The sequence below is a fragment of the Oxyura jamaicensis genome, chromosome 10 (assembly GCF_011077185.1).
Source record: "Oxyura jamaicensis isolate SHBP4307 breed ruddy duck chromosome 10, BPBGC_Ojam_1.0, whole genome shotgun sequence".
In the NCBI taxonomy this organism is placed as follows: Eukaryota; Metazoa; Chordata; class Aves; order Anseriformes; family Anatidae; genus Oxyura; species Oxyura jamaicensis.
Window position 1 is genome coordinate 2,714,650 of NC_048902.1, and position 26,007 is coordinate 2,740,656.

A 26,007-nucleotide genomic window follows, 5' to 3' on the forward strand; every position below is an offset into this window, starting at 1 on the left:
CCTTCTTGTAGTGAGGGGCCCAAAACTGAACACAGTACTCAAGGTGTGGCCTCACCAGAGCCGAGTACAGGGGGACAATCACTTCCCTGGCCCTGCTGGCCACGCTGTTTCATATGCAAGCCAGGATGCTGTTGGCCTTCTTGGCCGCCTGAGCACACTGCTGGCTCATATTCAGCCGACTGTCAACCACTACTCCCAGGTCCTTCTCTGCCTGGCAGCTTTCTAACCACACATCTCCCAGCCTGTAGCGCTGCTTGGGGTTGTTGTGCCCCAGGTGCAGGACCATGTGAAAAATAAAGTTGAGCAACAAAGTTAGAAGTTCATGTAGTATATTAAAATGCAGCTTGTTTTGGTCTGTAATATTGGTATTTGTTTTAGAAAGTTAAGCCTATTCGTGCTTAGCTATAGCTAATACAGTAAAATAAAAGTTCTGACTGTGGGAATCCATGTGTAAAAGATCAAACCTTCTGTATTCCACTTCCAGTGTTTTGAAAATATTAAAATGTAAGGTTAAGAAATAACAAAGTATGTTGCTAATAAAATAGCTGCAGTGGTTGTTATTGCCAGATGAAGATGGCATTCGGGAATGTTATTTAGACTAGAGACAGCTGCATACAGCAGATAGAAGTTGAGGAAATGAGGGTGAGGAAACAATTGTAATATTTCTCCTTTCTTTTTCCATTTCTGGGCGTTTATTGAAGCAGAAAGAATTTGTCATTTGTCTTTCTTTGTAATTGGTCCTTTAATTGGCTGGCTTTCCTCCATGTAAAACATGGGAGGAGCACGTAGGAAAAGTGAAACACATGCCTGCAGTGAAGAAACAAGAGGTAGAGAGTGATTTAATCTCCACCAAGCCAAACTTTCTCTCTTCCTTTTGTAAAGAAAAAATAAAATAAATAATTTTTCCTTTAACATCATCTTTCTACTGGAATGGAACTTCTCTCTATAAAAGGTAGGTTTTTCTATTACAGGCTCCTTCAATAATGTAACGTTTAGTAGGTGATTATTAGAAGCATCTTCGTAGACTGTAAATGCTTATTAGTGGTTTAAGTGATTGGGAGTATTTCTTGTAGTGCTTCCTTCAATTGAAGTCTAGCAAGAACAGTGTGTAAATTCTGCACTTTTGCAGTGCAGCTGAGCTGCGGCAGTATTTGGAGCAACAGTTTGATGGTCTCTCCCTATTTTCCTTGAAATCTAAAGTTTTCTCAGAATGTAAAACACAGTGGAATTACCCAAGTTGTCAGATAGACATTCTCCAAATGTAATGCCACTCCACAGAATACTGAAGAATGTTTAGGGACAAGTGAAAGCAAGAATAAAGAAAAAGAGGGTAGACAACAGGCAAGTGGGGAGGGAGTCAGAAGAGAATGGTAAGCTATAGGAACCTTTGTCACGTAAAGCTATGGACTTGAAGTTTTGCTGTTTTTCTTATTTATTGGCATTTTCTAGGTTATAAGTGTAACAGTGAAATACATAATTTGCATAAATATACTCTTAAAGCAGGCTTAATTTTTGTTGGGCTGCAGTGTTTCATTCAAATTGAACTGAACTGTCTTATATGCAGTGATATGCCAGGAAAAAATAATCATCTTGTTTAGAAGTTTAAATTTAATGATGTTTAATAGTCATATGCAATCTAAGATAATGACCAGCTTATCATACTTAGGAAAATCTATATGAATCACAATCCTATTGGCTCCAGGGTATTCTTCCACAATGGAAGTTACACTACAGAGTGGAATTTAAAACCTGTAAAAAGTCAGGATTTGAAATGTTAACTTGGTAAGGTGTTTACTACAGCGTGTCTTTTCTAATAGGTAAATACTATATACATATTTTAAAAAAAATAATCTATAGGATTCTAGACACTAGATTATGTGAACTGTGAACTGTAACTGCCTTCTGTAACTTCTGTTGTTGAGAAGGATTTTGAACTAGCATTATGAAGTGATGGCTAGTATGTGATCCTCCCTAGTTACCTTGTTTCTGTTCTGCCCTTTGTATTGTATCCAAGTTTTTACTAAGTTTCTGTAAGCTGTAAAAACTTTCTACATTTTTCCCAATTTATTGTAAGAAATGATATTATCACAATGGTCTTTACATTTGTAAGAGTGATGCTTTCATTTTTGCTTATGGTTTTTTTTTTTTAAAACCACTGAAATCCCTTAGATTTTTAATAATTTTTTGGTAAATGCTGTCATTGTATGATATGAATACAATTATTTCATTTTTTTATAGTGAAAAAAGGAAGGCTGGATAAAGCAGCTGGTAAGTCTGATTTCCCTTTTCATTTGTGCTTTATTTTATTTTCCTTGAAAATGCACGTGTGTATCATAACAAATCATTTAAACCTGGGAAGACTAATATGCATGTCATCAAGAGTTCCTCACCAAACAAATGAGGAAGTGTTCTAAAGATCAAATTAACAAAAAAGATTAGACTCTTAGTCTGTTATTTTCAGCTGCTAATTGTTATTGTCTCTCAAACAAGTGTTAAAGATATTTCCAATTAAAAGCAATTTTACACAACTTGACCTAAATACATGGGTCAAGAGAAACTTTTATTACAAAGAGTGCAGTGTTTTAGCTTCCCAGGTGGAGGAGTGTCTGAATTTTCCCAGTGAGGAAAAAGCAGGTGGGAGGACATACCTAACCGATGAGCAGTTATGTAGGTCAAGTATAGGCCCTAGTCAATAAACATGAGCAAAATCAAGCTGCACAGGATGCTCTAAATCTGCCTCTAGGACCAAGATTTAGGCAAGAAATAGGAAATATATATATATATTTGGAAATATATATCCAAACTTAGCCAGAGATTTCTCACATATCGGTAAACTAGATTTTTTTAGATTCTTCAAGATATGAATAAATCATTATAGCAGCTTCTCCTGAGAACTAGAACCTAATCAGTGCAACAATATGCCAGCAGTTGTCTGGTTAATATGTTTAAGTGACCCCTGCAAGTTGTTCAAAGTTAACTGGATTAAAGAAAGTTAACCTGAAGTAGCACAGGTTAAGCTGCTTTCTGGGATCTTGATTCTTCAAATTTGAAGTAGCTGTTCTTCACAGTATGCTCTGAGTATGTGTATCAAGTACAGACAGAAGAAACTTCATTAATATGCTCATACAATCAAACTGTTCTGTGGTGTTCAGCAGATCTTTTATTTGTGCTCAGAGGTGACAAATGATTGTCAAACTGGATTAATTGATACAAGTTAATATCTTTACACAATTACCTTATTCTGTAGAAGACTTGTTAAATGAATGGTGTATTCTCTGATAATTGGTCTTTGGGGGTAGAAATTTATGCAGATGGTGACTGAGTATGGTGCTGACATCGCCCTATGTTTCTCAAAACTCTTAGATTCTCCTGATTTGCTCCTCTGTGTAAATTGCCATAAAGATGCTTTTCTCTGTTTTGCATTGAAAGTTAAAAATATGAGCAAAGGCACAAGCTGCTCTTCCTTTTCCTGCACAGCATTGCACCAGACACCCCCATTTTTGACAACCAAAAAGTTGGGAGTTGCAGTAATGGCTTTGTGGAAACATTTTTTTATTTTTTATTTTTCCTTTACAAAATCTACATCTCCTTTATACTACCAGACTAGCTGAGTAACATTCACTTTTGGCAGTTACTCTTTCAGGAGGTTACATATCTGCTTGTTTGGAAGATAGCTTTTACATTTTGTTACTTGATATAGCTCCAAAGAAATCTGCAGAAGAAGGTTAAATAATAGTAAAGTGCTGGCGGGTAACATCTAGATACAGGGAAAATCTAAAAAGGTCAAGGAACTCCTGGTGAAATAGCAGTTTTAAAAGGCAGATTACAAAGTTCCAGGCAAGAGAAAACAATGATAATACAGACACTGAAAATTCTTTAGTTCTTATTCTAGATATGGACCTGGGGAAAGATGGAAAGTAATCAGGATTTGCTACTGTTTTCAGTAGTAATTTAATTCATTATTCTATCTTACCATTTGTATTCCTTTAAAGTAGTGAGTTTTAACTTTGGGTGAGGTTGTGTTTTTGATTTACATTTAGAAATAGATGCAGGTGCTCCAAATGGTTGGAATTAAAGGCTTTAGGTTGCTATTTTTCAGACAAGTGATTATAACGGAAATCTGTTTTGAAAATTTCTCACAACTTAAGCTGCAAGTCTCCAAACCAGAAATGACTATTTTCTAACTATAAAACACAAAATTTCACCTTTTGACTCAGGTAAGCAGGAAGATTACTAGGACACGGTGAATCATACGTTAACACAATTTTTCAAAAACAAGCCAAAAGACTTCTAAATCTGACTTCTAAATATTGACTTTGTCAATATTTTGTTCAAAGTAAGAACAAAGATGTATTTGAGGAGATTGGTGTCTTATAGAAAACAACACTGGTCACTGTTTTTATTTCTGTCTTGGATTTTTGATGGGAATAGTGGTGATAACACAGCTATATTTCAGTCATTGCAGAACAGTGCTTACACAGACTTGGACTTTTCTGCTTCTCCTGCTGCCCTGACAGCAAAGAGGCTGGAGGTGCACAAGAAGTGGAGAGGGACACAGCCAACACAGCTGACCCAAAATGACCAAAGGGATGTTCTATAACATATATCCAGCTCAGCAATAAAAGCCAGGGTAAAGAAAGAGGAAGGGGCTGGACATTCAGACTTATAGCATTTGTCTTCCCAAGAAACTGTTATCCATGAGTCTTGCTTACCTAGAAGTGACTGAACATCAGCCTACTGATAGGAAGTAGTGAACAAATTCCTTCTTTTGCTTTGCTTGTTTGCAATGCTTTTGCTTGACCTGTAGCTGTCTTTGTCTCAAGCTGTCTTTGTGAGAAACAAAATTGTGTTTTTGCAGTAGAGAATTATTTTTCTGTATTCCAAGGTAGTTGTGTAGTCATAATAAGGAGAAATGCGAAGGAGATAAGTAGACAGTAGAAGGCCTCACTGTTCCAAAATAAGGTGGAAGCTTGAGAAAAAGAGGATGAGCAGTGTGAGAACAGTAAAACAAAGATCACAAGTTCTCAAAACATAAGAAAGGAGAAATTAAAGGGCTGAAAAACAGAAAAATTGTACATATATGGTATAGAGGATTGTCGAGTAGCTTGTGAACCTGTAGCACTCAGCCAATAAGGAAACAGGGGAGGTGATCACGCGTTGGGTAATAGGGAATAAAAGGTTATGCTTTGTTTACTAAAATGTGCTCCTGATTGACAGGACGCCCTCCATTGCAATTGTGAATAAAATAGCTTCACAGAAGATCCTGTCTGAAGAAAATTATTTGAGATTTTTCTCACAGTCTTTATCTCAAGTCAATGAGTTTTCTCACTTACCTTTCTGTTTTTCCTCCACATCACACCATGGGGGATGAGAGCAGCTATGTTGTGCCTAGCTGCCTGTTGGGGTTAAACCAAAATGGGCCCTAAAAGGCAGAGTAGTTCTTTTGCTTTTTTCAGTGATATTTTCAGGCAGTTTGAAAAATTTTCAGTTCTATTATTTCTGCTGTTCAGGTCCTATTTTAAAAATATTAATTCAGTGCATTTGCAATAATATTTACCAGAGTGAGTTCAGTTGGGGACAGCACTTGAAGACCGGTTTGCAGTCGCAACTACAGACAAAACTAGATCCACAGACAAAAGATGTGATGGAATTGCATTGCTACAAGTTTGTGGTCTCACATTAATTGCACATAAGTTAAATAGCTATTCCCCATTACAATATCACTTGAAAGCCAAAGAAAATTTGCAGAGGGTATGCAAGTTGGTTTCATGTAAAATCTAACGGAGAAACTGATAAGTAATATGAGAAGACATATCTGGAAGCTGATCCCCTAAAATACTTGTTCACGTGTAGGATTATGTTCTCTCCTACCTGTAATGTACAGGGATTTTCCTGTTATAATCTCATAATTAATATGGATTTCCTTGTTCAAATCCACATATTTGAGAGGCATCTTTGAATGTTTGATGATTTAAGAGTTAAACCTCTATAACCTTGGAGCTGAATGTCTTCTAGAAGAAAAATAAATAGGTCTGTAACTAAATGTTCTTGTTACTACTTTTTCAGATGCATTCAATACCTATGTTGTTTTGAAAGTCCATAATTTGAAAAGCACTACAATAGACAGAAGAGGAAGTGAACCTTCCTGGGAACAGGACTTCATGTTGTAAGTAACAGCAGATTCATATCAACTGGCTGTTTTGCATCTTTGCTGTATTTGGATAGGATAGTTTAGAACAGTTGATAATATCTGAGACATCATACAATCAGCAAAAGCAAAGGAAAAATTACCCAGCTCAGAGAAGGTGCCAGGCAAGTTCTAAGGAACAAAGCAAAGTTATTCAGCCACATAACAGATAAAGGCCAGCAGCCAACAAGTGAAAGAAAATATTTGTCTCTAGGTTCTTTAATTCTGTGCCATATTTTAGGAATACAGGAATAAGAAGTAAGACATCTCAAATTGATTCTCATGTAACTTGATTTCTATTTTTCTCATATTTCCTTCTGTGATTCACGTGTTCTTTCCATTTAATATATTTAACAGCATATGTAGGTAGTTTCTTTACTGACCTGTATCATTTTTCATTTCATTCTGTATATCTTTGTCTTCTTAACTCGTCTCCATCTTGTTATTCATTTTTGTTCTCTTTTCTCCAAAACCTTATATAGCTTCTAGAATCTCACTGCCCAAGAAGGTCCAAGCATGTACACACTGACTGACATTTTGATGAAACCTACTTTTAACTGAAAATTTCAAAGCAGTTAATGAGGCTACCCCACTATCTCAGTATTTAAGAACAATAAATATGCATTTACTACTATTTTTCTGTCCATTCTCCCGTGCTTTTTATTCCCTCCTTTCTCCCTGCATAAATCTTTGTCACCACATGCTCTTTGTGGAAACTGATAGGGTAGAGTTGGTTGAAATATTTTTACAGAATTAAACACTATTTGGCTTTATTCTTTAAAGTTGTTCTCACATATTTTATCCAAATGTTTTTGTGTTTTGTCATAGAATATTTTGAAATTTTTTACTCTATTTACTGATTATTAAAAACTATAAGTATCTTTTGACAGGCTCTACATGTAACATTATTTGGAGTAACCCAATAAAATTTAATTTTATTCTATATTAACGGTGACATTGCTAAAATCTCCATCCTTTTTTTCTTCTGCTTCACAGATATTTCATGTAAATCAATATTATTTCATAGTGCTTTTACTCTCACTTGATGTCCTTAGCTTCATTGGAATTTTATCCTGGAGTTATTAAATTTGAAGTTTTTTCCTGATGTCATGCAACTGAGAACTGTTACAGAATATCAGCTTGCTTTAATTGAAGACTAAGATGGAACAGTTTTTATTTACATTAAGCCAATATTTACACCTTCTTTGCATGACATTTTATGGTTAGAGTAATGGAATATCAAAGAGGTATTCAAAAAGGCTGGCTTCCAACCATGTAAAACTAATCTTAATCTGGGGCTAATTCCTCCTCTGCTTCCCAGTCATCAGGTTTTTCTAGCAGACTGTTCAGAGCTGCATCTTAAATTATCCAAACTGGAGTAGCTTATCTGTCTTCGAAAATAATGAGAAAAATTAATATCAATATGAATATCTAGCCTTTATAAAGTTATACTGCAACTGTAGCTTGTTGAAAAAGATTCTCATTTTCTAACGTACACTAACGTTGTGTCAATATGATTTTCTGACACTTTATTAATCTGGACATAAAAGTTTTATAAAACACTGGGAGAGTATTGGGTGGCAAGGTAATAGTGTATCAGGAAGATCAACAGGTAAATTTCAGCAATTACCCTATTCATCACCTTTGAGTGAAGGAGGCAATTAAAAATAACCTAAAATGTAACATGTCCTTTAAATTTTCCTGAAAAATGTGTTAGAACATCATTTTTTTTTGTTTTATATTTGCTTTGCTTTCATTCATAATGTACATAAATGAGTGTTCTATGACATCAATGAGAATGAGCAATTTATTAGGATTATTTTTAAGTTTCCAGTTTATTACTAATATAACCATAAACCAATTTGCCAGCATGCACTGAAACAACCAAATCTAATTAGAAGTTGGAGGAAATAATTTACATGCCTGCTGTAGCTCTATCTACTGCTTAAATTTATAACCTGACAAATGTTTAAAAAGTACTATAAAAATACACTTATATAGACTTTGTACTATAAAGTCATGCTGTTGTCTATTTTATAAGGACTCTCCCTTTCTGCCTGTTATAGTACAGTTGGGGGTGGGGTGGGGGATGAGGACGAACCTATTCCATTGCACTGCTAACTCATTTCTTACAAAACAAACAACAAAAACAAAAACTTTAAGTTCTGAATATGCAGGTTTCACTCGTTCCTTAACATATTTGTAAAGAGTCAAGCTCTCTACAAAAATCTCTCTACCTATTTAACTGCACGAGTGCAGTAGAAAATTAGACATTGAGGCATCCAACACAGTGTTTTTGACAACAGCATGATATGGTGAGTTCAGTACTCGTCTCAAGAGTGGCACCCTTTGCTCTTCTCAGATTTCATTTGCTGTTTTCCTGATACCTATAAATATATAGTAATACACCACACAAATCAGATTACTTTTACTAAGTAAATTTAATTCCAACAGAGACTACATACCATCAGTCACAGCAGCAGACAATGCCTACTTTATTCATATTTACAGAGCTGGTATGTAATTGTTTATATTAAAATATAAAGAAATGACAGATACTATGAGGAAATAATTTACACTTCTCACAATTTTAGTTCAATGTCATGGGTGAGTCATATGTCCTGCTAAAATTTAGCTTTAAAATCCTGCAAAATAAGGTTGTGCTATGTTTTTGTTGTTGTTGTTGTTTTGGCTCACATTCAAAACCAGCTAGTAATAAAGTGTGTGCATCTTATAAATAGAATAAAAAGAGATAGGAGCAGCAACTATAGAGATAGGAGCAGCAACTCTTGAAGTTGAGAGCAGTTTTGCCATTGTATCTGTTGTACATTGCATTGTTCTACAGTGCAACTTCTCAATTCTGATGATGGCAATAAGTTCCAAATATCTTTTATTCTTGTCTTTTTTACCATGAAAACAAGATACTAGGAACTGACTTACTTCCCTGTAGGAGATTGTTTCTGTTCCTTCTCTTTGGGATGTTTTTGCTTTTGTTTGCTGTTATGAGGGAAGATGTAATTTTTTCCCATACCACTGTAAATTACTCTTAGCTGAAGCTGATGGTCCATATGGATTGACAGTGTGTGCAACATCATGGGCAACATTGTCAACCCTTAATTCATTAAGAATATTCCTATGAGTTTTATGTTAAAAATGATCGTGAATCCTACTTTCACTGAAGAACTCACCTACCAAAGATCAGCTATTTTATCTTACTCCTGCACTTATATTAGTTTTGGTGGATCTTGAGAATGCAGATTCTTTAGGGCTGTCTTGAGGAAACTAGTGTCCTGTGGAGGCTACTGGAAAACTCATATGCAGAAGCTGCTCAGAAGAACCTGAGCTAAATGCACTTCCTGGTCCTGTATTCTTTTTGGGTTATATCCAGTAGTTCCAAATCATGTAGCAGAATAAGGCTACTGATGACTGGCAATTGTGCCACATATTTCCAGCAGAATTGTCCTCATCCATTTGTAAAAAGTAGTTTTGAACAATGTCCAGTCTAATGTCTACATCATGACTCTATTTTGCATTTTATGACTATACTGTGCTGTATATCGTACCCCTCTGTATATACTGTAAATCACTAACTCTGTGTTATGATGGAGTAGATGAGCCTGTATTTTCAGTTTAATGATTTGTGTATTCATTGTTTTTAGTGAAATCAGTGCTGATGAAAAGGGCTTCACTATAGAGCTATGGAAGAAAGGCTTGCTCTGGGATAGCATTTTAGGAATTTTATGGATTCCCCTTGCAGCTGTGGAGCATGCAACAGATGTAAGTCGACCTTCTGTGGAAATATAACGCAAATGAGTAAAACTTAATGAATTTCTAATTTTTAGTCTCCCAGACTAGTGTAATGACACTTATAATTGATGTAAATTTATAATCTCAGTTGCTTCAGTGTGTAATACTGAGGCATAGTGCACATGTGACTCAGTGACAACTGATGTCAATTAGCCATGTATACCCTGGAGAACTGGCTCACACACTGAGTCAGGTATAATTCAGTAAGTAGGTTAGAGTTCATTTGTACTCTAATTATTAGAGAAGCAGAGATGGTTCAGTTTATGGGTTTTGAGCCAGGGAATTTCAAATTGTGGTTCTTGGCCTTGGCTCTTCATAGTGTGACTTTGGGTAAATCTCTATTAAAATGTGGGAGAGAAAAGAAAAGAAAAAAAAAAAAAAAACTTATTCTATCTCAAGGGAATTGGCTGCTGTGTCAAAGAGGAAAACACAAATTTGCTCTGTGGTAATGAAGAAAGAAATAGTACAATGAGAACACAGAAGGATGAGTGGAGAAAACGGGTAGATCCCAAGAGTTATGAAATATTCAACATAGTCGCAGTTAGCCACCAGAGTAAGTGTGGTTGTTCTCAGGCTAGAAAATCAAGAAAAAGGATTTTCAGGAGCATGGAAGCATTGAAGTAATGTGCAAGAACTGTGAAACAGTCTGAAGTGTGAAAAAGTTAGAAGAGATGCCTTATTCTAATACTCAACGATTCTCACACCCATCTGTTTCATCCACATAGTTCATGGGGTCTATATATATATATATATAAACAAACAAACAAACAAAAAAAAAAAACCACTCTGAATTTAGGAAGATTGATTTAGTCTATCATTTGAGAGTTCCACTTCACCTTTTCTTTGCAAATAAAAATGTTTGCCTTGTAATCTATCTGCCCCTCTTTATTTATTCTTTTAAAATGCAATTGATAAAGTAAATTGGATAATGGAGTAAATGGAGAGGAAATCAGAAAATCTCTTCCTTATAACATATCCCTTCAGTCTCCATAGCCATTTCTTTGTAGGAACTAATTCATATATACATTGAAATGACATTTTGATTCTTGAGAGGATGGGTATAGAGCAAGTAACTCCTGTTTAAATTAGAAGTTGCTCCGTTTCACAGTTGCCAAGAACCACTGAGGCCCCAAGCTGTTGAGTTATGACTTGCTGATGTGGTGATTGTGGCTTATCAGTTAACACAGAAACTTTAAACAAGGTTGTAAAAGTCTTAATTTCTTCAGACTCTCTGAGCCTCCATTTATAATTAGGTTACTGATGAACTTTCTTAGTTATGTATCCTGTTCATCTCAACTCTGCAGTTCTACTATGGTCTGTAAGAATATAAGGGAGAGTTGCTTCAGCTCTGCTTTTTTTTTTTTTTTTTTTTTTTTTTTTTTTTTTTTTTTTTGGTTATTAGCATGTTATTGACCATTCAGCCTTGCTAAAATGTGCTTGTTTGACACCAGTTTAAAGGGTAACTGAAAGTCTCTGGTCATAAGGGTAGCTTTTAATATTTATAATTCTTGCATCATAATTATCATCTTAATATGGATTTGTCTATGCTGTCTGGAATGGATTCTAAGATTTTTGGTGTTACAGCCTCCCATTGAATTAAGGGAAATTTGATTTGGGAACAAGTGGATAATGCATTAAATCCTATGCAGGCATCTTACAGAATATTTTTCCAGGAAGGTCCAGGTACCTGGTGGACTTTGCATTCTGAAATAATAAAAAATGGAAGTGAGATTCAAGGCACAAGAACACCAACTTCACATGAGATCTTACTGGATGTCTACTTTGCATTACCATTTGGTGAGTTAAAGATGGGGGTGTGGGGAAACATCTATAAATATCATAATCAGGAACTTAATGCACTAAGAAGTTTCTTTCAATACCAGCTCTCCAACCATTCTGTTCTACTTTAAGTTCCTGAAAGAATGTGAAAAGGTAATTTTTCTGTCGACTTTCAGTTATTAATTACTGAAACATTTGTAAATAATGAGAGAATCAGAGTTAGTTCCCATGAGAAGCCACACAAATCATTTTGCTGTTTAATGTTCATTCATATGTGGATTGCAGAGCTACAGAAAGAAATATGCTTCCTTAAAGCAGACACTACTAGATAATAAATACTTCATATTTTGAATTGCATGGTCTAAAATTGAATACACTGATACAGCTAATGCTGATTAGAGCAAAGAAGTTATCTTGGATGTTTGACTAAACTCATGTTAACAGAATCATAGAAGGGCTTGGGTTGGAAAGAACCTTAAAGATCATTTAGTTCCAATCCCCCTGCCATGGGCAGGGATGGCGCCTACTAGATCAGATTGCCTAGGGCCTTGTCCAACGAGGTCTTAACACCTCCAGGGATGGGACATCCACAACTTCTCTGGTCAATCTGCTCCAGTGCCTCATCACCGAGTGAAGAATTTCTTCCTAACATTTAATCTGTCTCTCCTCTTTTAGTTTAAAAATATTCCTTCTTGTCCTATCATTATCTGACTTAGCAAAAGTTGCTCTCTCTCTCTCTCTTTTTTTTTTTTTTTTTTTTTTTTTTTTTAATATGTCCCCTTTAAGTATCAAAATGCTGCAGTGAGGTCACCCCAGAGACTTCTCTTCTTCAGGCTTAACATCCCCAGCTCTCTCAGCCTTTCTTAACAGGAGAGATACTCCATCTGATAGAATTCATCTGATAGATTGTATACGTTTTCACAGTGCAACTATGAACTCTTTTGGATTCCTGAGTCACCAACAGGCCTTGTGTGTGTGTGTGTGTGTGTGTACATAACTCTAGTACTATTTTAGCAAAGAAAAGAGCATTTTAAAAGTTAACTTAAGCCTTATTTATGCTCTGTGCTTTTTTTTTTTTTTTTTTTTTTTTTTTTTTTTTTTTTTTTTCTCTAGCAGCCATATATAATTTTCAGTCCTCTGAAAACTGAGGTTGGTATGTAGGAACTGCTTCCTTGCTATTCATATGTGCCTTGTCCTAAATTATTCCCACTTATGAGACCAGCTTATTTCTTTTAAACATGATGGAAAGTAAACATACCTTGAAAAGACAGTCTTTAAGTACAAAACCAGAACAGTAGTACAAAGAAATTGTGGTTTATAAAGATGGTGACAGAAAAGGACAATGTGTACAGTAAAAGTAAAACAGCTATTATAAATTGAGAAAACATGGTACAATTGACATGTTCTATGCACCACACGTTCTTTTTGGAACGTTTTTTTGAATCAGTAAAATGGTTAAAATGTCTCTTTACATAGTTTTGCTACATAGAAACTTGGTGGATGTCTGTTAAAGAAACTTGCCCTAATTGCATGTTTACAAGCTGTAAATTCAGGTTGCTACTGACTTTAGACTGCTACCTAGCAGGAGTGTCATGTTTTAAGTTCCTGTACTCTTGACAAATAAATTTGTGAGAAATAATATTATACAGACGTTCCTTGGAACTCTAGACACTGAGTGCCCTAGAAATCCTGTAGAGGTCACTGTTACACCGTAGTTCTCTGTGCGGATGAAGCATTTAAGAGCGTTATGTCTCAGGTATTGAGGAAGACACATATTTATCTTCTACGGGGAGTTTAACTGAGTCATTACATTTTGATTGCTTATTCTGTTGAATGACTTTCAGTTTCAGAGAATCTGTCTTTGACTGTTAGAATGGGTACAATATTTTGTTAGGCCAAATTCCATTGGAAAGTTAAAGACTGTATTTTCTCTTCATCTTTCCTGATAGTTGCCTATTTGAGAATGCCAGATACGTCATCTGCAGAACAATGTAATGCATTCAGTTGAAATTAGAGGCCTACATGCTTCTCTGACAATATAGCTTCATGCAGACTTGAAGCATTCTATGTAGTGTTGGAGAAGTGCTTTAACGCATAGTTTGCATATGCATATAGCTTAGAACTAATGTGTAGTTTGTTCATGGATGCTTTTTTCTAAAAGTATGAGCTAACCTTACTTGTGGTAGCAGTAAGGTGTTCATTTGACCACTGCCATCTAGACTAAACTCTATTAAAAGACTACTAAGGAAAATGAGGATCTCATTTAAAATTCTATAATCAAATTCACAGTAATAAAATTTGGATATATGTATACATAAGGGATACAGGTTGGATGGGGCTTTGTGCAACCTGATCTAAAGGAAAATATTCCTGCCCATAGCAGGAGTGTTGGAATTAGATGATCTTCAAGATGTATTCATTACTGTTTATACACATTTAAATAAGTTTTATTGATTAATTACCTTACTTTAGGGTTGTCCATCTGAACTTCTTTGCCTAGCAACAGCACAGCTAAGTTGAGAAGCTGGCATTTAAACAGGTGGTTGTGTTTTGTACCTTTTTTTCCCCCTATAAGTAGAAATGCAAGCACAAACAAGGAGCTGTTGAAATCAGTTAAACCTGGAGTTTTCCCCTAGGGGTTCAATCTCTGAAGCATTCAACATATGTTCACAAACAGAAGCCTTAACCATGGGACTTAAGAGAAATCATTTCTAACAGGAGGTTAATGAATCACAGAATCACAATGTTTCTATCGTTAGCAGTTTTGCACAGCTGAATAATACATAACATACCTTTCTTTTAGATTACTTATATTTGTGTACTGTGTATATCCTTAGATTCTGAGACCCAATGTATGTAGGATATAGATCTGGCCAAAATGTACTTGTAGGATAGGAACAACTTAGGCTGCAATAGACTTTATGGTATTCTGGGGACAAGACCAGTTAAAAAAATAAATAAAATAGTTGTTTCAATAACTCAAAGAGAGCAAATATTAAGTGTTTACTCTCTACCATAAGTTTCTATTGTGGTTTTGGACAAAGACAAGTAGATAACTATTATAACGGTCATAGAATATGAGAGAAAAAGTTTTCTTTAGGTGACTCTTCAGTTAACAGAACTTTTGTTCTGCAGTCAAAAGTATAAACCATCTGAAAAATATTTTTTTCTCATTTGTACCTGTATTTGTGCTTGGGATTGCCCTGGCCCAGTGCAGACCTTGCACCTGGCCCTGTTGAACCTCATGAGGTTCTCACAGTCCCACCTCTCAAGCCTGCCCAGGTCCCTCTGGATGGCATCCTATCCCTCCAGCGTGTTGAGTGCACCACACAGTTTGGTATCTTCAACAAACTTGCTAAATTTCAATTTCTTTCAATTTTATTCAATTTTAATCAATTTTATTGGCCATGTAACTGACAAAGATGTTAAACAGCACCAGTCCCTATACTGACCCTGAGGAACAACACTTGTTAGTGATCTCCAACTGGACATTGAGCCATTGACCACACTTCCTTGAGTGTGACCATCCAGCCAATTCTTTACCTAACGGGTGGTCCATCCATCAGATCCATGTCTCACCAATTTACAGACAACGATAGCGTGGGGATCAGTGTCAAGTGCTTTGCACAAGTCTAGGTATGTGTGGTGTTCCAAATTATGCAGTTGGAAAACCACAGTATCCTGTTTTCTGTAGTGTTTCTTCAGCTTATATGACTAATGTTACTTTTTTTGGCAGCTAACCAAATTGTGAGTAAATAGTGTGAGATGAAATAAATCAACATAGTTCTGAATACATAACAAGAACATTAATAAAAAGAGAGAGAGAGAGAGAGAAAGAAGAGATGGGCACAGATTTTTTTCTAATCAGTAAGGAATAAAATTTCCTCAGGTTCAGGGCCAGATCATGAATCTTCCTCTCAAGAAAACTCTTAGGACGATTTATGAAGTAAAATGCAGAATGTAAGTTTGCATATCTCATTGCAGATGGGATTTACTAGACCCTTCCAAAGAGATAACTTGAAATAAGACTAGTTTTAGGCAAATATAAAATGGTGTTAAGTAAAATCTGATTCTTTACTAAAAATTATTGTAATCTTGGAACACTGTGCATGGACACATGAGAAATATATGGACCTTTAAGAACGGGAGTTGGACTGGAAAATTGAGATCTGCTTTCTTCCCAGTCCAACACTAGTTTATTTTTTCAATTGTGAAATGATCTGTTTCCAAGTACGTGTGACAAAGGGGACTTGCTTGGTCCTCTTAAAGTTCCAACAGTTAAAGTGATGTTGGATCTCTGTTTCTGCTTTTCATGTAGAACATATTATTTACTTATAATATTTTGGAAACAACAGGATTATTTCCCTATTACTTACAGTATTTGTAGATTAAATATTTACTACTTTTTAGAAACTCTTTTTACAAAACAGACAAAAATTACTAATTTTTTTTTTTTTTTTAATTCCCCTCCTCTGATGTGCATGAAGATTTAGATTACAGAGGCTGCTACAGAGGGATGCTCCTCCAGGGGACAAGTCATTCACATAAAGATACACATGATAGACTGTCATTCATGGAAAGTGGTCTCAGCATGCAAGAAAACAAACTAAGGTATTTTAATTTGTCATATCAATTCCTTTAAGTGATATTCAGTGGTACAATTATTTTAAGCAACTATGCGACTCCAAGCTTTTTAAAACTATAAAGCCATAAAGCATACTTCTACCATCATGGTGGAACAGAACATAATCTTCATATTCAATTGAAAGAAAAAATATGAATACTGTACAAACAAATTGGCAGCATTCATGCCCTCTTGATGAATCACTGATTGTCAGAAAATGAGATCATAGAATCATAGAATATCCTGAGTTGGAAGGGACCCTTAAGGATCATCAAGTCCAACTCTCGACACCGCACAGGTCTACCCAAAAGTTCAGATCATGTGCCTAAGTTCACAGTCCAATCTCTTCTTAAATTCAGACAGGCTCGGTGCAGTGACCACTTCCCTGGGGAGCCTGTTCCAGTGTGCAACCACCCTCTCTGTGAAGAACCCCCTCCTGACGTCCAGCCTAAATTTCCCCTGTCTCAGCTTAACCCCGTTCCCGCGGGTCCTGTCACTAGTGTTAATGGAGAAAAGGTCTCCTGCCTCTTGACAACCCCTTACGAGGAAGTTGTAGACTGCGATGAGGTCTCCCCTCAGCCTCCTCTTCTCCAGGCTGAATAGGCCCAGTGACCTCAGCCGTTCCTCGTACGTCTTCGAGATTTTAGCCTACAAAAAAAATGTAGACGTTAGAAGTAAATCAGAAATATAGGAATTAAAAAAAAAAAAAAAAAAAAAAAAAAAGATGAAATAAGAATAGAATCAATTAATGATTTGAAAGCAATAAATAAGTTTTAGAAGCTGTTGCAACAAATTATGTACGTTTGTATACAGATAAATGAAAGCTAATACATTTGTACTTCTGAAGCTAAGGTGATATTCTAAAAGGACAATATTTTAAAGAAAATGAAGTTAGTCGTTGACTTTTCTATGTTCTTTAATAGCAAATATATGGTAAAACAAATTTCTTTCATATAAAAGGAACATTTCATCAGAACTGGAAGCCACTCTTTCTATTGATCCTTGTTTCTAAAACCCCTATTGCTTATAGCCATGAGGATGTTCTCATCTCCTGTTTTCCATCTCTGTTGGAACTGTGTTTTTTTGGAAGAGTCTCTCTTGAACAGTGTTCTGAATTAGAAAACAAGAAACACTACTTGTTCACTTGATTACTTTTCTGCCTGTTTAGTGAATTAAATAGGTTTAGGGATGAAAAGTCTAATTTTCATCCTACTCTCAGCTAATCACTGTTCTCCCCATGTTGTCCCCCTCCTGAGTCATCATAACAGTTTGTCTAGCCATTGAATTAACCAGACTGGATAACTGCTGTGGATTAAAATGAAGCATGTCAGGTTAGTTTCCATTCAGCTTGGCTTTTTGGTCCATTTAACTTGGCAGATGCTTAAATATTTTGTTGCAACATGAAGGAAGAGCAGGAATGAGTGGGGGCAGTCCTACCTTAATCTAGCTTTGTGTTAGTGGATTGACAGTCTAAATAATGAGATGCATACTGAAGGATGGGAGAGAAAGCTTTTCACAGAGCTCTGAAAAATTGAACTCCATCTCGCAACAGGAGTCTTTAGATGATGCAAGTAGCAGTAAGATTTTCTTTAACATGATTTTCTAGTCTGTGATTCACAAGCAATGTGCTGCTTGTGTAATACTTAATTTTAATGTGCACAAGGCATTAAAGAAATTAAAGCTGTGACCAACAGGAAAAACAAGCAATATTTCTAAGAGTGTCAAATGGGACAGCAAAGTTGACAGAGTAGTGGTATATAAGATTCCTCATCAACAGTAATCAAGTTCAATGTGGCTAAGCATTGAGAACTTTTCAGTAGTATTAAAAATGCAGAAACTTGCACTGTTCCCTGTCAGATAAGAGTTGATAAAAACTGTTACACAATTATATACTCTCTGAAGGTATAGTATGTACACACTTAAATGACCTTCTCATTTGAATTTCAATGACCTACAGTAATAAAGTGCTAGAGCCTATAGCTTCAACAGAAAATGACTGAAAAATGAGTTTGCAAAAAGATCAAGCTCATCAATGCAGTCAGCCAGTATATATTATATATGTGGTAATACAGCATTTTTGGCTTTTGTGATCATTTCTTTCTGTTTACTTTCAAGATCTTGCAGGATGTTAGAAGAGAATTACAACTGCTTCCTTAGGGTGAGAGTTGTCAGAAAAGTATAGGGAAATAGTTTTTGAATTATTAACCATGTGAACGGTTATTAGCATACTGTTAGATCTGACATATCTCTTTGTTCAGAGGCTCAGATCTCTGTTGAGATTAAGCTAAATATATATATATATATATATATATATATATCTTCTATAGACTTAGATTAGCCATTAGGAAGAAATTATTCTCTGTAAGGGTACTGACTTGATGGAACTGGTTGCCCAAAGAAGTTGTGGATGCCCCACCCCTGGAAGGTGTTCTAAGCCAGGTTGGATGGGGCCTTGCCCAACCTGTGGGTGGCATCCCTGCCTCTGGTGGGGGGTTGGAACCAGATGATCTTTAAGGTCCCTTCCAACCCAAGCCATTCTATGATCTTGATTATGGAATTCTTTCCTTACTCTTTTTGTCCCAGATAACTTTCTTGAATTGAAATGAACTTTTGTATTATTAATTTAAGAGGGTTACCAATAAATTACAGGATAAAACTTTAAAATTGAAAACGTTTCCATCTAATTATAGGCATTTTCAAAGTGCCTCTATAAATTTATAGTGCCATTTAAAATGCCTTTCTGGAGACACTTCACTTAACTGGCACAGTAGAAAGGAAAATACGATTGAAACCTATCAATAGAAATCAAATCAATCAATAGAAATTAAAATGATAGACAAGCAGAAAATTCTTACAAACCGTGCAAATTTCCACCTCTAGGCCACAGGTCAGTAATTCCTGAAACTAAAATAATGTTTCCAGCATGTACCCATAGCTGTTTAAGCTGATAATGTCTGTTTATGTATGTTTGTTTTCTCCTGTTACTATTCATTGACAGTTTTTCCCTCAAAGGTATAACACAGAATAGCTGACAATAACTGACCTTCCATGATGCACGATTGTTCTTTTTCATGCTTACTGTGAAAAATAAATAAGGTCAAAAAAAGTTTTTAGCTGGTATGTGTGAATCTTTGCAGTACATACGAGGAGAGAATTAGTTTGTCATACCTTCTAGTTCACACAAATAGCATGGTATACAGGTATTTTTATGAAAACTATTTTTTTTCTAATTTCTATAGTTTCTAGCATGATGAGATCAGTTGATTACTTAACACGTTTTTTTATAATATTCTACACTATTTCCCGTGGCAAAAACAATTTTTTAGCCTTTTTATTATAATGCAAATAACTTTTCTGAGTATTGAGTAACAATGTTTTCTTTTTCACTTTTAATCAATGGGATGATAGGAGAAGAAACTTGACTTGCAATTGTTCTTTGATTTGATGTTCTACTAGAGCTGTTTTATTTTTTCTATAGATAAGTTTAAATCATTAAATACATCTATGTTACAAAGGCAAGGTAAGATAGCTGTTTACATCAAGCTCCCACTAAGTGACTTCCCCTAGGTATTAACTTTACATATATTGAGGAGCATTTTTCTGAGCAGTTCATCTGCTTTAGGTAGCTGTTTTCTGCTTGAGTTATAGAAATCATTGTGGATAGAAAGGGATTCTGCATTAGGTGAAAGTTCATTTAGCTTAATAAGACAGTAATTTAAAACTCCAAAAGAAGAAAATAAAATAATAATAATAAAATAATCATTTATTTTATTACAGCAAGGCAGATCTTTTCAATAAGAGAAAATTGTTGTAACAGTGGCTTACACTTGATATAAACTTAAGCTTTTCTAGATAGCAGTGTAGTGCTGAGAGCTCATTCCATTGTTCCCCAGGCTTAATTCTCATCTGTCACTCAAGTTAACACACTGGATGATCCTTTTCTGCTCTGTTGCCCTTGCAGACTTCAGTTCCACCCTCCTGCTTTTTCTCAAATGTTTCTCAAATGTTTCTCCTTCAGATCTTTTGTTGCTTAGAACTATTGCTCTTGAGTAAAAGTTCTTTCAAAAACTACTTTTAAAAAGCCTGCTTAAGAAAAATCTTTTTATAAAGAATGTTGCAGTAGCTATCCACAGTAGAAAAAGTATGATCAACATGTAAATTAGAGCTGGAGAATACTAAGCGCCATAAAGATAGTCAATTTGAAGTTTAAAAGATTATGGGTTTTGTAAAATGCCTCTACTTAAGTTTTACAACTATGTTAAGTTTAAAATTTGTAATAACCTTATGTGTTAAAAGATTTTGAATGGAAAACTAACAATGAAAAAAAAAATTATAAAGAGCAATGTGTAGAGAAAACGTTGTACTTGACAAATTGACAAAATGGGCATAAGGAATTGAATAAATAGTGAGGGCAGATCCAGGCTTAAGACAGGACAGCTCACTACAAGACTGAGTGTGTAGCTAAATGGGTCCATAGTCAGGCAGAGCTATATCTGAGCTAGAGGTTGTCACTTCTGCAGCATAGCCTGAGGCAGGAAGTAGAGGCTCAGCTCTGATCTTAAATGGATTTGTGGGGTATAAGGAGTGCCTGGAGAGGCCCCAGGTGTGGCTAGTATACTAAAGTCTATTTATTTATTCAAGGTCCTGGCAGAGACCCCAAATTTCAATTGCAAATTACTGATGTAGATTTTTAAAATTCTTATTGATGATAAATTGATTAAATTGAATTATTATGGTAATATCCAAATTATTTCTCATTTGAAAAAATAGAGTTTATGTACATTGTGTTTCTCTAAGGACAAGCATTCTGTTGCAGATCTGTAAAAGAATTAATCTGACAAATTTGCTGGTAGTTCTGCTTGGGATGCTCTGAAGAACTCTGTGGAAATAGGGCTTTGCATTTTGGGTAACTGTGCCATATTTCATCTTTAAAATGCTTCCTCAAAAGAAGCCAATACAGTCACATACAACGTAGGCTATACTAGAAACCACTAGAAATAATTTGCAAATATCACTTGCATTGTGATGGCTTGGTTACAAACCCTTGGCTAGAATTATGATTGACATAAAATGAAAAAAGTTATTTATTATGAACTTCATATTACTTTTTTTCCTTATGTGATTGATTACCTATCTGTAAAGATTTTCAAATGGGATTTCTAGTATTGATGTGATTTTTCTAGCATTGCCCACTGAATAGTAATTATTGATACATGACTAAAACTGAACATGTTGTCTTCCTGAACTCATGCAAGTAGATTCAAATAGTCTCAAATAGTAAAATCATATGCCTTGGAAACTCTTCCTTTTCTGTCTTGGATATCAAGATTCAAGGTCAGAAAATGTGTATAAGCACAAGAGGTAAAGAGATGGCAACAGCTTTTACTTCAGGCTGAAACAATTGCTGGAGGGCAAGGAAAATACTGATCACATAAATGCAGATTCTAGAGATAGAGATTAAGTTTGGACTAAAACCCAACTGCTTTCCACAGTGCAATTCTGTTCAAAGACTACTTAAATATGAGTAGATTAGGATACTAATTTCCAACATAGATGAATATACATGCATTTTATTTCATTTTTTTTCCACTGCTTTAAGCTATTTATATATAGCAGTATTAAGCTATGTTTATATACAGCAGTAGAGCCTTCTCTGTTACTGCTTGATTGTTGCAAATCACAATGAATGGAAGTGAAAACAGGAACAGCATTAAATTCCCAAAGCAAAACCCAGAGGTTTTTTTGTTGATTGTGATTGAGTGTTTCAGTGAGGTTGTTGTTGTTGTTGTGTTTTGTTTGCTTGTTTGTTTGTTTGTTTGTTTTCTGCAAAAGGTATGGATTATTATTGTTCTTAATATCATTCCACTCTGGAAAAAAAGTGTTCAAGGAAAAATGTTCACTGAATAAATAGTGCGTATTAATGATTCATTTAGCCTGTGAAGCAGAGGCCTATTCTTACGGCTGCTTATTGCACTACACAATTCACATTATTCAAGACTATCTACAACATGAAAAAAAAGTTATTTCTTTTCCAGTCATGTCTGTAGATGCAGATTTTTATACTGAAACGTAAATAATTAAACTATGCTCTATATTCAGAAAAGCAGAAATGTATGGATGAAGAAGCATTTGAGCAACTGAACTAGATCTATAGGCATCACTGCAAATGAACTGTAATTGGAAAAAATATATGGTATATAGCCTTTCCGTTATTTAATTTAACTATAAATAATTGTCTAGCATGCTAATACCATCTTAACTAAATCTACTGAAAGACAACATTAAAATACTTCATTAATATTCAGTTAGTTAAAACTGCAGAATATATGTTTCAAATATATTCTTAGAACAGAACATTGAAAACCATGACTTATCTATCACAATTTATTTTATTTAGATTGGTTAAGGAATTCTTTGCCTTAAACAGGATGACCTCAGTATAGCATAATAACTTTCAGGAATAATGGGCCATTTTTGCTGCCAAAATTGCTTTAGTGTATGAAGGAATTTGCTATAAGGAAAGGCTTCAAAATTTCATTTCAGGAAATACATCTTTGTTTTGTAACAGAATCAAGATGGATTAGAAGCCGGTACTTCACAGGACAGCAAAACGGCATCTTTCTAGTGTCTTATTTGGACCAACATGTGTTTCTTTGTGTCACCTGGTCTTGTAAATCAGTTGCTGTCCTAATTACATGTGCTTTTATTCTGATAAACATCTAGCACTTGGGAGACAATGTAACTATTGCAGCACTGAAAAGATAATGTATCTTGAGGATTTCTCAATTAGGAAGCGTGTCTTGTATCCCTGTATTCATCAGAAAAGCTAGTAGGCTACTCAGTAAAATGTTGATTTACTGTCTGATATGCTTTGCCAGAGAAGAAGGAGGGGTGGGGGAGTCTTCAAAGCTACTGTTCTGTTCTGTTCTGCAAGGTACAGGAAAATATTGGCACTACACTAAGTATACTAAGATTGAAATCACAAAATCTCTTTTCCACCTCTCTGAATGATAGCTTCTTGTCCAGTTCTAGTCTAGTCCAGTTCACAGCTTTGAGTGGGTGGGCTGCATTGAACATTGTGGTGTTAAGACCACACACAGACACCAGGGTTCTTTTAGGATCAGTAACTGCTACTTCTTTATTGATGACATAACTTCATTATATATCTGTCTAAGGACACATAGAAATGGCACAAAGCTATACCAGGGAGGCTCAGAGTGCATATTAGGGGAAAAAAAATAAACCAAAAAAAAAAACCAAACCTTTGAGGGTGGTCAAACACTGGAACAAGCTTCTTAGTGAGGTGGTTGATGCCCCATCTCTGTCAGTGTTCAAGAGGTGTTTTGATAATATCTTCAAGAACGCACTTTAACTTTTGTTTAGCACTAAAGTGGTCAGGCAGTTAGACTTTATGATCTTTGAAAGTCCCTTCCAACCAAAATATTATGATTCATCCTCTTCAGCACTAGGCCTTCATTTGCAGTTGTTCTTCAGAATAACATTTAATGTAATTGAATCATTTCCTCCAACATAATCAAAAAAAAAAAAAAAAAAAAAAAAAGCCACAGTTTTGTAAACTAAACCTTGTTAGAAATGTGTGTATCCATGCTTGAGAAACAGCGTTAATAAAACAAAAAGAAAACTCCATGATGCTGAATCCAAAATATATCTACATCATTCAAAGTCAAAACATCTGAAGTAACTTAAAATAAATAAATAAATAAATAAGAATTTCTGTACTTGAGGGGTTTAGTACTGAAGAATTTTGTGGCTATCTCTGAAGTATAATAAATTGTTACATACCTTTGGCTGTCTCTGTAAACCCTGTCCAATGTTTGTTCTCAGTCTGAATTCAAGCTTTTATATAAAACATCTTGCCTTTGTGTGTGTGAATGTGTGTTAGCTTCTGCACTGGTGGATTTCTAACTACTGAAGATTGACAAAAAGATAACCTTTCAGTACTTTGCTGTTAAAGTGGAATAGAAAAGCTCTATCGTACTGTAGACTTGTGCCCTGGAGACTGTTTAGTTTGTCACAGTGTGTAAATGGTAGCATAAATGAAGCTATTTCACAGCACATCTAACAATAGGTCTTGAATGACAACTTGCATTATTCCTCTTCTTATTTTTGCATTGCGAGGGATGACAAAACTAACATTATAATTCAGGATGCTTCAGCTCTAAAACACTTTAAAATTTTTTTCTTCTCTTTTCTATCAGTTCCAACTTAATCCTTTTTAATGCAATTTCCTAATAATAATAATAATAAAAAAAAGATAGTGATATATTGTCAGTTCATTTCTTTTCTGGCTGCTGTCCTGTTCACATATAGAAACTAACTTTTTTGTTGTGCTCACATAGTTTTTCTGTCTTCCATTTAGGTCAATGTCAATATTTATTTCACCTAGCTTTTCAAAAGACTGATCTCTCACAGCACTATGTTTAGGGCTGATATCGGGTCCAAAGAAGGGCGACGAAGCTGGTGAGGGGCCTGGAGAACAAGTCCTACGAGGAGCGGCTGAAGGAGCTGGGCTTATTCAGCCTGGAGAAGAGGAGGCTCAGGAGCGACCTTATCGCTCTCTACAGATACCTTAAAGGAGGCTGTAGAGAGGTGGGGGTTGGCCTGTTCTCCCACGTGCCTGGTGACAGGACGAGGGGGAATGGGCTAAAGTTGCGCCAGGGGAGTTTTAGGTCAGATGTTAGGAAGAGCTTCTTTACTGAAAGGGTTGTGAGGCATTGGAACAGGCTGCCCAGGGAGGTGGTGGAGTCACCATCCCTGGAAGTCTTCAAAAGACGTTTAGATGTAGAGCTTAGGGATATGGTTTAGTGGGGACTGTTAGTGTTAGGTTAGAGGTTGGACTCGATGATCTTGAGGTCTCTTCCAACCTAGAAATTCTGTGATTCTGTGATCTGCAGTAATGCTGCAGGCTGTCTTGAGGCCTGTGAGAGGTGTTTGAATGGTATGCTAATGGGTCTTACTCAAAAGAAGTCAGTAAAACTTGTACACTACAATTATGTTGATGCAAACGTAAAAATCAAGACAAATTTAATTTATGCTCTAACTTCACAATGTACCAAATCAATGACTTTGTCAATTAAATTAATTTAAGAAGTTATCTCCCTCCTGCAGTAACCATTTTCAGCTACTCCAACTATCTTACTACCTCTTTATCTGTAATGATGCACATATTTTTGGGGTCATATTGTAAGTCAGAACATAGAAATAATGTAATGGAATGTAATTGTTAAAATACATTGTGAGTTCCTCAATCAGTTGTACTGCAGATGACAACAACCCATAAACATATAGTCTTAAGGGTGAAATCACACTAAGAAGAAGAAAGTAATTCCTTGCAACTAACAGTTAAAACAAGTAATTAATTATCTCCAGGAAGAGGAGGGGTAACTAGGCTGCAGTTATTGATAGGGTGTCTTTAGCAGCTGTGCAGAAAAGGACTGCGGCTTAAAGGTATTTCTAAAAGGCAAAGCAAGAACAAACATCTTCAGGAATATGGGAAGGTCAACATAAATGTGAATTATGCCTATGAAAATCTTAGGAAGAAGTAGAGGAAATATTTGGACTTGGAAAAAATGTGAGTTTCACTATGGGG

General features: G+C 35.5%; 1 protein-coding gene across 9 annotated transcripts in view; it reads left to right on the forward strand.

Moving 5' to 3' along the window:
• The first annotated feature begins 767 nt into the window (after positions 1-767).
• The window catches only part of LOC118172045 (protein unc-13 homolog A-like), a 53,813-nt gene continuing 28,573 nt past the window's right edge, over positions 768-26,007 (forward strand). For 4 of the 9 annotated variants that reach the window (XM_035335693.1, XM_035335691.1, XM_035335694.1 and 1 more), the window contains exons 1-6: positions 768-876; positions 2,239-2,268; positions 6,067-6,166; positions 9,847-9,964; positions 11,668-11,791; positions 16,249-16,384. In XM_035335693.1, the coding sequence (XP_035191584.1) occupies positions 804-876; positions 2,239-2,268; positions 6,067-6,166; positions 9,847-9,964; positions 11,668-11,791; positions 16,249-16,384 (581 nt within the window). In that variant the 5' untranslated portion in view covers positions 768-803. Of the gene's footprint in view, positions 953-2,238; positions 2,269-6,066; positions 6,167-9,846; positions 9,965-11,667; positions 11,792-16,248; positions 16,385-17,320; positions 19,175-26,007 lie in introns of those variants that run through there. The other 5 variants (XM_035335692.1, XM_035335698.1, XM_035335697.1 and 2 more) reach the window with 3 other exon arrangements.